This window comes from Aedes aegypti, chromosome 3 (genome assembly GCF_002204515.2).
Source record: "Aedes aegypti strain LVP_AGWG chromosome 3, AaegL5.0 Primary Assembly, whole genome shotgun sequence".
In the NCBI taxonomy this organism is placed as follows: Eukaryota; Metazoa; Arthropoda; class Insecta; order Diptera; family Culicidae; genus Aedes; species Aedes aegypti.
Window position 1 is genome coordinate 203,481,622 of NC_035109.1, and position 11,755 is coordinate 203,493,376.

An 11,755-nucleotide genomic window follows, 5' to 3' on the forward strand; every position below is an offset into this window, starting at 1 on the left:
TTTATTAATATTTTCTGATAGAGGCAGAGTTCACATGTTACTTAGGTATTGGAAAGCAAATGAGGACCACATTAAATAATAGATAAACACTAATGCTCGTATTTTTATATTTTCATTTCATCGCGGTCCTCATTGCCCGAGCGGAGACGATAAAACTCGAGTTGGATATAATCGACGCAACTACGATACGGAAAAGAAACAGATGAGAAACTATCGATACATTTATTTAACTATAAAAACCACGTTTTAACGTAATAACTTTATTTATTTCTTCTCGTTTCAGCAATCCAACAGCCAAACCATCTCTACTATCTTTTTCATTTCCTCTTCGTTACATTTATAGTCCCTCTGGTACTGAATCGAATAACGCATTCCGTTTTTTATCAGCGCTGTCTTTGCTGTACGTTGAGCATGGTGTCGGAGGTGGTGTGCTGTGTAAAACATCTGATGTGCTACACGGCACGCTACTTCCGGCATTTTGTTGGCGCGCGGGATGGGCAGTGCTGGTGATGATGTGGAGGGCGCTATTCGGTTTAGTGCCAGAGGGACTATATCTATTTAATGTATCTGAAACTTGTGGGACCGCTTTAAATACCGGCGCCTGCTTGTGGAAGATCCCGGTGTGCTAAACGGTATAGGACATGTTAACGGGGGAGGCTTGGTAGGTCCTCACCTAGCCCGTGTCTAGATAGGCGGACGGATGTCTGCCAGGGTGTGGATCGAGCAATTACAATTACAATGATTTTGATATAATTTAGTATTGCAATGACAATATGAATGGTTTAGCAGTTTTGAACGTAGGTAGGAAAAGGGGGGTTCGAAAAAAGGTTTTTTGTGTATGCTAGTCAAAAATTTATTTTTCTTCTCAAGACCCCTAATGTTCTTAGAAATAATTTCTGGCTACGCCACTGCATCATATAAATTAAACAACAAAAACAGATAAAATTTTAATTCTTTTATCGCAGATTTTAATTTTTCTCTTAGTGATTCGATTATCCGGAGTGAAAAAAAATCGATACTCCGGATAATCGAATCCGACCTGTACCATTACCATATATTCCCCTATAACATTTGTATATGTATGGACTTAGCTGATGTGGCTTAGTCACATTTTTTTTTATTTCACTCATTGATTTTCTTCAAAACCTTGTCAAGTGTAGAAAATTGAGGGATCAGATTTAATACTGCAGTGAAGCTGTTTAGTACGGTATTTATTAAGTATGATTATTTCTTTTTATTTTTTACGTTAAAAATGAACATCAAGGCCAGAATTCCCAGTGTGTGAAGAACTTTATAGTACTAGAACACCATAGGAGATCGCTAAACATTACCTAATCATAGAACGGCTTTATGCTCTATTATTTTAAGTAGATGCTATTGCTCTCCCTTTGCTCCTATCCGCAACCCGGTGCACGCGCCCTGTTGTGTCTCGAAAACCTCGTAGAAGATTACAAACCGTCAATGGCATTTCCCATATACACCCGATTCTGTTCTTGCACGGATTTTTTTTTACACGGCCGTGCAAAAAAAAGTTTCCATACATTTTTTTTCGCCAAAACCTTATTTTTGTATGAAGCGCACTGTTTTTTTTAAATTTTGAACTGAAAACTTTTTTGCACGGTACGCATGCAAAAACAGAATCGGGTGTACTAGCCCACATTGCACATTCAAGGGTCTAATTGTGCTTCTAACTCACCCATCTTCTAACCAGCTTGAAATTATATTTTACTGGAGTATAAATGATTTTAATGAATGATAACCGTATTATGCAGTAGTTTGAATAGGATCACTAAATCAGAATACAAAAAAAATCTGATTGTAATAAAAACTTTGCCATTGTTTTGAAGCTCATGCAGCCTCTAATCAACAGTACAAAATACAGCGATCAAATATCTAAAATCACCGCTCCCTGGAAAATATAATTGCAAGCCCAGGGAATAGGTTCTATGGTCTAATCCACCGGTGTACTAAATTTACTCGGTCTGAGAATTGTGACACTTGAGCGGGGCACGCTCCCGTTTGATCCCCACGTGATCCGGACCCGCTCTAGTGTCAAAATTCTTCGACCGAGTTGATTTAGTACACCAGTGGATAAGACCATTAACACAGCAAACATAATGTGCTAAAATTCACCTTAATAAAGAAACAAAAAAAAACACAGCAAACAATGCAAATATTTTTAAATTTTGAATGCCTGGGGTAGGTTTTCCTAAAACCAATAAAAAAACACTTGGTTCAGTCTATCTGAACACCGACCAATAATTGTAATCGAAACATTAATTTACTTTCGTTGCCTTTATCTATAACTACACACGTAAATTAGAATGCCGAATCTCGGCTAATTTTAACCGAGATCCGCACAGTCGAGGAGTCGGCAAACACATTTCCTGGGATCTTAGTAAATAAAAGCCGAGTATCAGTAAATCGTGCTTCGTTGCTAAGCAACCGGACAAATTGTTAGCTGAGTCTCGGCTAAAATCGGGAAACCGAGATTCGCACAGCCGAGCCCGTGAAAAAAAACTAAGTGTGTACGTATCAGACTTCCTACTTTGTTCTTATTTTGCTGTATACGAAAAATTATGCGCGGTCATATCATTATGAAAAGCGGTTTATGATGGTCAACTCAAAACGCCTTTCAAATATATTGAGCTGTTCGATAATCCAATGCGCACGGTTTTCAAACTAATTCAACTCAATCATTTCGTAGTTCAAAGCATTTCTGTTCCATGACTCGATATTTCTATGAGTCGATGGTTTGTTCAACATCGAGTTAGGGAGACTGTATTACAATACATTGGATTAGAAAATGTGTCAAGTTTCGACCCGCGTCAAATATGGGGCTTTCACGGTAGATAATGTAATATCGAAGAAGTGTTTTTTCATGGATTTGTACTTACCCGTGAAGCGCAAGTTCGTCGTCCAGCAGAGACAATTTTACAACGTATGGATTTGTAGCATCATGCTTTCGGTAGTTAACCTAAAAGGAAAAAAAAAAAAGTTTTTTTTTTGCATTTAGATATGTTGTATATTGGCCTGGTTTACATTCACTACACAAGTAACATAGAATCCTATCATTTTATTGAAGTACATATTAGTAAAGTTTGTCTCGACTGTGTTCTCCACATGCCTTTCATTTGGTAATAGAAGGAAAATGCTGTGTCAGAGAGGTTACTAACAGTTTTTTTCGTAGCTCCATTTTCATGGGACGAATCGAATAAATTACCTTTTTTAGTATATTTTACCCAGCATTTATGTGGGACAATGACAACCAAATAATATATGTCTTTTTAGCAAATAAAGGGAATCTTTTTAGACACAGTTTTTAACGAGTTCATGGAAGATACAGTTTTTAGAGACCGGTTGCAAAACGTGATCTATGCTTCTATTTGACGGATGCTTCAAAGATATCTCTAAAATAAAGAAACTTGAGAGATTTCATGAATCGTCGAAAAATTCAAAGTCGATTGGCGAATCAGAGTCCTAATCAAATGAGGGATTTTTGTGCGGACCACTTACTGGACGAAGTGGCAGCGGTAGTGCAAACTGATCTAGCTAGCTTCCTTCCGTAATACGCTAGGAGCTTCAAGGGTTTGTGGTGTTGTGCAGCTGCGGAACTAGATATTGATTCTAGATGCTTCAAGGTCCAAAATAAGAATGGCTTTTTTCCAACGATTGTCAATCGTAGGATTCATAGCCTACTACAGGCGGATTAGCGTGGGTTAAAATCCAGATTCTAGATCCAGCCTACTTTACTTACTTTACGACAATTCAATACAGAGCTAGAATTAGGGCAAATGTAAAAACTAATAAATTCTCCGAAAAATCGAAAATTTTGTATTATGATTCCGATCGATTTAAAACACGGACACGTTAATGCTTCCAGTGGACGGCTAAATACTTGGTAACACTGTTTCGGACGAGATCAACCAGTGGGAAAAGATACGACTCGACACGTTTACAATGTAACTTACAAGGTTGAACAATAGCAACCAGGAGTTTGCCATCCCTATACTACCCCCTTCTAGTTACACCATGAATCTCACTCGGTGTCCTGACGGTGTAACTACAACCTTACGATCGCCTCGTTGATCGGATGCAGACTCTTCAGACAAATAAGCTGGTTACAATCGATCGATAGAAACCCGTTGTGATTTGCATTTTATTAAATGTCCATGAACTTCTCGTCTCGGTGTAGAATTTCGTACATAGCATATATGCTATATATAATGTTTTAATTGTGTTTGGGCCATACAAGTTGTAGCAAAAATTAGCGTTAGCGTTAGCGCTAGCGTAGTTACGGTATACTTCTTAGATTGGATACTAGCAATGTTCATTTTCCTTTTGATAATATCATCTAGACTGCTTTCAATAACAAGGCTGGGAAGTGAACCTTAATCCAATCATAAACAAAAATACCAAAATAATGAACATCGCTATTCCCGGCCACGCCCATCTTTACCGTAACTAGGGATAAAGGAAGGAAATGTTGATGTAGCACTTACTTAATGAGAGGCCACCGACTCAGAGACATAAGTGCTACGGACCGACTCAGAGACATAAGTGCTACGGATTTGGAGGATTGGAAGGGTAGTAAGCCAGGATTCGCCAGAAAAGCTGGCGATGGGCCCGAACGATTTGATGTTTAATTGTTTTCCATTTAATCTTTTGAATGCCGGCAATCAAAAGAAAGAAATAATGCTTTATTTACAATATGAATAATATTGTCCCGCGCGAAAAAAAAAAGAAAAAAAGAAAATTGTCCGTTCAACGGTAGTGATTTTCTGCTCGTTAAAAAGTAAAAAGCAAAACCAGAAAGTGGAACGATGGCAACGAAACATCTCAAGCTTGCACGCAACATTCAGAGGCCACCTAGTGGCAGGTAGAAGAACAAATGAACTACAAAACCTCCACACTGAAGAAAATGTGTTTGTGATTCTTTGCTTTTATTTTAATTTGTATTGTAAAAAATTAACTCTGTAATTAAACGATAGGCGAGACCCCGTGGTTGGGCTCGAAGGTAGGCCCCTTTGGTCTAACCTTTTATTTCTTTTTTGCGAGGAGTCCGTCTGACTCTCTCTGACGAGTGAAGAACTAGCCGGATGTGTTAAAATTCACATAAATAAAGACATAAAAAAAAAATATTCTCTCAGGGTCATCGGATTATTCCGAACACGAGTGAAAGGGCAAAACATAAAGCTAGAAAAGACAAACTTGTAACGCAAAAAAAAGCATCACACGAACGCGCAAAACTAAAAAAACTCAGCAGCATTATTACGCCGAAAAAAAAAAGTTCACGAGACACCGTTTGCTCCGTTATCTCCAACGGCCATCGTAAGCCTACACAAACTCCGAAATGCAAAGATCTTTTAGCAACCAATACAATTAATTCCGGTTACTTCTTACAGGAACAAACTCACCAAATGCCTGGAACATCCTGAAAAGGTGCTTCATTCGTTGTATTCCTACAGGAATTGCTTCACACTTCTGATGCGCAAAGCAAGTAAAACACTATTTTCTTCACGAACCACCATTGTGGGCTCGCTAAATATCGTTAGCCAAAACCGAAATTTAAATCCCATAAAAGTTGTAGCAAAAATTAGCTTCGAATCTATCTACTCCTAAATTCTAATTTTATAACATTCAATCACATTCTGATTTCCTAGAGCGATTGAAATTGTTGATGCTGTTCTTTTTCTGCTAAATGATATTAGGTTGTATTTTTTTAACATTAAGTTCTAACAGGCTTTTTCAGAACCATGTATAAAATATTTGTAATACATTAGAGAATTCCTTGATATCATTTTCATTTCTTATTTCCAGAAAGAGTTTCATGTCATCGGCATAAATCAATAGTTTATGTTTCTTAAGAATAAAGGAGATGTCATTTACGTTGATAATAAAAAGCTGAGGTCCCAGGTGAGAACCTTGAGGGACGCCTGAAGTGACTTGAATGGGATTCGATTTTATTCCATTGAATTTGATTATTTGTTGTCGGTCAGTCAAGTATGATTCAAGTCACCTTAAAAGTCCTGGTTCGATTCCAATATTTTGTAATTTAAAAAGTAGCATAGGAATGTCAATGCGACCAGAAGCTTTGCTAAAGTCTGTATAAAGACATGATTTCCATGATATCCATTGCATTCAATATATAGTTTACAAACTCTAACAAATTTGTAGTCATCGAGCGACCTTTAAAGAAGCCATGTTGCATGTGAATTATTTTATTTTTAATTTGATTAAAGAGTTTTCATTCACAATTGATTCAAAGAGTTTTGGAATACAAGAAATCATTGCTATACCGCGATAATTACGTATGTCTGATTTGAAAAACGCACTAAGAAAGAGTTAATTAACTCATTACGCGTGGTAAAGATGGACAAATTATGGGTGAAATTATGAAAAAAAAAATCCACGTGCTCTGCTGGGATTTTTTTTTCATAATATCACCCATAATTTGTCCATTTTTATCACGCGTAATGAGTTAATTAATTTAATAACCATGCGGATTGGATTACCGAACAGCTCAATATAAGCGTCAATTTACTAAGAAAGAGTTTTTCCATGTTTTAGGGAGGTGTCCAGAATCGACATGTTGAAAAGCCAGCTCATTTGCCAAACTGTTAAAAATGATGAAGGAATCCCTTCAGGACCAGCACTCTTACAGGGTGTCCGCAAATTATCCGTACAAACTTTGTAGGCATGGTTCGTTGCATTCAAAGAGAATTAATCATATATTCTTGTATGGTTTAAAACATTTACATATAATATTATTAAGTAGTAAGTTTGACACATTTCCGATTTCAAATATTTGTGAAACCAAGCGAAATGTGCAGAGCAGTCTTAAAGGGAGCTGTTTTTCGAGTTTTATTACAGAAGAGAAATGTCCATAGAACTCTATGGATTTGAACCGTATAATTTCCTATTTCCAACTTGAAGCCACTAGATCGTAGGTAACTTTAAATAATAATAGGACATTTAGACTCATCTATTTTAGATTTTAGGGTGAGAGCATCTCTAATATGACTAGCGGCCCTTAGGAAAATCGTCTCCAAAAAAATAATTTTATCTATCTCAGCAAGGCGCCATCATTTCTGAATCATACATAGTTGTATTTTGAGTTGACATCTAGGGTAAATTATGTATTTTGGACAGGCTAAGGATATGAGCATGAGCATGAGCATGATTGACCGCCCGCAGTTGCTACTCCGTTATTGCAAGAACAGCTGTACTTACACAGGGAACCAACAGACACTACTCAGGACCAGTAGCATCTTCAATGTGTAAGTACTGGTGCTCTCATTATTATAACAAACAATACCGGCGCCGGCTGCGTCCGAATGCAGGTCAATTTGGGAATGGGAGGGAAATGTTGACGTGTTACTTGCTTTATAGAAGCCGAGGAGTCCTCTGCACTTCCACAAGAAAACACTGGAAGTTTGGATATGGGAAAGGATTCGTTTTGGTAAACGATAAAGATATAATTTTAAATAAATACGTGAACATATACACGGATGATCGATACCGATAGTGCGGTTACTATGCGAACCGGACACGATCCGAATTCCGTCGCTTGCCCTCAAAGGAGCATGCAACAGATTCAACGGACTAAACACTACTGACGCATCGATTCTTTTTTTTTCAACGGATCAAACACTACTGACGCGCCGATTCACCCGGACGCGAACCGGACACAATTGATCCGGATTCCGTCGCTCGTCCTCAAAGGAGCATGCAACAGATTCAACGGATCAAACACTACTCTTGAACAAATTTCTCCTAATGCTTCCAAAACTCAACTTATAATATTTCCACATAAACCAAAAGCTCTTTATTAGAAACCTTCAAGTAGACATGTTGTTACGATGAGAGGGGTTCCAATAAAATGGTCAGATGAAGTTAAGTATCTAGGGCTCATGCTAGATAGGAATTTAACTTTCAAAAATCACATTGAGGGCATTCAAGCCAAATGTAATAAATATGTAAAATGTATCTATCCCCTTATTGATAGGAAACCAAAACTTTGTGGTAAGAACAAGCTTTTGATCTTCAAACAAATTTTCAGGTCAGCCATGTTGTATGCTGTACCAATATGGACTAGCTGTTGTAATATTAGGAAGAAAGCTCTGCAGCGAATTCAAAATAAAATTTTGAAAATAATATAGTATAGTTCCAATGTTGAAACTCCCCTGTAATTCTGAACTGCTACGGCAAAAGAAATGTAATGTTGTTGATAGAATCTTAATTTAGTTTTACCAAACTAGGGTAATAATGTTTTCTAACACAAAATACCTGGATACAAGAAATCACGCACAACTTATGATCTTGCCGCCCTAAAAGCCATTGGTAATCGAGTGTGTAGCTCATTGTTTTTCACGCAACTAAATGGACCAACATAAAAACTATCTCCACTAGGAAATAGAGGAGGATCTTCTCTTCTTCGTAGCATTGGCAAATAACGTGTAAGTCCATTTGTTTGCTACACACCAAGTTACCAATGGCTTTTTGGGCGAGATCGTATGTTATGCGAGAAATAAATGTAATGTTTAAAATTATGGTAAATAAAGAAATTAAAAAAATCTGAGAATCGAAAGATGATTTAATGGCCGAATTGTGTCCCTAATTACAAATTACAAACTGTTTTACTTGATCAAACGATTTTACAAACTGTTTTACACTGATCCTATCAGTGTACACTCTTTATCAGGACAAGGAAAATCAAATATATTCGAAGAAAATCTACTTTTGAAACAACAAACATTTACGAATCACTAAATCATTTAGAAACTACGAAAAAGATTAAAAGAAAACTTAAGAGTTATTCTAGCCTAATTATTGCTTTCTTGAAGGCAATAATTACGCTAACCTTAATAACAGTTGGTACGGAATATGAAAAATTTGGAGATAAAACCAATCCATTACTAAACGTGATAAGCTCCAAATTGCATGGCGAGATAAAACTACACTTTTTTATATTAAACTTTGGGAGGGATTATTAGAGTATGTTTAAAACTACAAATAAACGATGTCGAGTGCTCGACACTGAAGAAGTCTGTAAGTCGCAGACGAAATAGGCCTATCTGTCAAGATAAGCATCACATATTAGAGTTTAAAGGTATTTGCTCACCTTAGTGATTTTAGTATTTTATTTTTTTTTTTGCAAAAAGTGAAGTGTTAAAGTTCATTTGGAGATAAAACGGCTAGACCTTAGAGCAACTTACCAAAAGTGCCAACAGAATCACGATATCGTGTCCGTGTTCCAGCCGTGCCGTCGAATCGCTCAGAACCTTTTTCAGAGAGTCGAACAAATTGTTCGACATGATGTACTCGAGCAGCAGATTATCGTCCAAATTGTCCGTCCCGGAACCGACAATAAACAGCAGCTTGAGGCAGTAGAACCGCAACGTGTCCGAGTTATCGCAGATGATCAGTTCCTTGATTTTCTCCACCAACTTTTTGATATGTTCTTCCACGTCGCAAAGTCGAAACTCGGCAAACATATTTTCGACGCTTCCATCTTCGGAATTGCTGTACTTTTTAAACATCGTATAAGTAAGGATGCTAAGCGTAATCAGGGCATTGTGAGTTCTTTTGACATCATTCACGTCCATAATATCCACACATTTCTCCAGCAGAAGCAGAAGGTTTGATTTGGCCGCACAAAGCTTTGACGAATCCAATTTTTGCAGCTCCGACTCGAAGGCTTCCGTGTTTGGCTGAAGCAAGAAAAACTCGTCCCAGAAGTTCTGTTTGTTTTGATCCGCGTTTGCTCCGTGCAGCAAAAGCTCGTAGATGTAAACGACCTTTTCCTTCGGGCGCTTGGAACCGGAACCGGATCGTTTTCGTGTGGCCATTTCCGGTTAATGAATGATTTGTCGCGGCACGCAAAATGCGATTTAAATTCACACGCAGGAGAAAAATCGTTCACACCCGGACGAAAGGAAAGACACAACTCGACTGACAAAACGTCAAAATTGTTGTTGTTTTATGTTGACTTTTCGGTTCTCTTACACGATTAAGAGAATTGCAGAATAAATGTTAAAAAATGGGACAATGTCTATACACCTCTATATACCATAATTGTTTTATGATATTTTTCCATGAAATTTGGAAAATTCTTTTATGAATTAAGCGTATTTTTTTCAAAAAATGAATAAACCTGACTTAAATAAATAACGAATAAAAGGAAAAGTGTGTCTGTTCGACGGAATTACTTCTGACGGTCAACTAACATTTACACAGTATATCAATTTCAGAGTGTTCCTCCATGTCTTCTACTGATCCAAAGATGGCGCATTCACTTGTTCACAAAGCTCAAGCACTCTCACACTTTTTGTTCTCAAAGCTAAGATCATTTCCAGAGTATGAGCTGTCTTTGGAATAGGGACCTAAAAACTCTGACGCAATAAATTCTACATTCAACATCTGAAGTAGTTATTTTGCTCTTATATTTAGATATTTTGCTAAGAAACAAGCGATTATTAGCAAAATAAATTTGATTGAAAATCAACATCAGAATTTTCTAGAGTGTTTTAAAATGTACGAATATAACGAAAATAAGCTCGTAAAGCTTTCACACCATATTGTTTCGTTGAAAGCCCTCTCCTTAGAGTGGTTTTCCACGACTTGAATGAAGACCAAAAATCCACGGTGAATTTGTTGTACCTACTTTCTGGTGAAATTAATGAAGAATTTCATAAGGACTCCTCTTGAAAAACTTTTGTGGGGCATTTCTCGCTCAATTTACGCTATTTGACAATGCTACGATGAGGCGAAGATCCTCCTCTATCTCACAGTGGTAATAGTTATTATCCTTTGCCATTCATTTGCTTACACAAAAAGCTAGGTACGCACTCGTTTACCAATGACTTTAAGGGCAAGATAATAATTTATGCGAGATTTGAAACATCTTAAGGAAATATTTACAAATTGATCAAATCAATATGGGCTTTGGGGCCCAGATAGCCGTAGCGGTAAACGCGCAGCTATTCAGCAAGACCAAGCAGAGGGTCGTGAGTTCGAATCCCACCGGTCGAGGATCTTTTCGGGTTGGAAATTTTCTCGACTGCCCAGGGCATCATAGAGTTTTTTTTTTTTATCTTTATTAACGAGATTTTTAACCCTGGGCTAGTTCATCTCGGAAAATCATAGAGTATTATCGTACCTGCCACACGATATACACATGCAAAAATGGTCAATTTGCATAGAAAGCTCTCAGTTAATAACTGTGGAAGTGCTCATAAGAACACTAAGCTGAGAAGCAGGCTTTGTCCCAGTTGGGACGTAACGCCAGAAAAAAGAAGAAGATGGGCTTCATATTCCGTATTCCTACATATGTTAGGGCCCATTCACAAATTTCATAACGCTGAAGGGGGTGGGTGCGTGTCCTCATGATGTTACAGTTCATACAAGATTCGAAAAATATTCATACAAAATGCGTTACGAGGGGGTGGATGGGTGTCAAAAATGACCATTTTTAGCGTTATGAAATTTGTGAATAAACCCTTAATAGAAGAGAAGGAATTCCTCTGTTGCTTGAGGCAATGAATTACAAAAAAAATGCCCAAAGATCGAACACAGCATCGCAACCTGATGATAGGGGAAAGTGAAGCAGTTTGGCCACCTTAAGAAAAAATCGATAAAAGTGCTGTAAATATTATGGATACTTTGGATTTTTGGGATGGTACACAAATTATGTCACGCTAAATTTCGACTTTTTTGACCACCGACCCCCCCCCCCCCCCCTCTTCGTCAGAGA

The 11,755-nt window shown here is 37.5% G+C and overlaps 1 protein-coding gene across 1 annotated transcript in view; it reads right to left on the reverse strand.

Annotated features, from left to right (window-relative positions):
- The window catches only part of LOC5575422 (UPF0668 protein C10orf76 homolog), a 42,167-nt gene extending 32,200 nt beyond the window's left edge, over positions 1-9,967 (reverse strand). The window contains exons 1-2 of the mRNA XM_001661894.2: positions 9,219-9,967; positions 2,898-2,977 (exon numbers count right to left, since the gene is read on the reverse strand). Of these exons, the coding sequence (XP_001661944.2) occupies positions 2,898-2,977; positions 9,219-9,851 (713 nt within the window). The 5' untranslated portion in view covers positions 9,852-9,967. The remainder of the gene's footprint in view (positions 1-2,897; positions 2,978-9,218) is intronic.
- Positions 9,968-11,755: the final 1,788 nt, after the last annotated feature.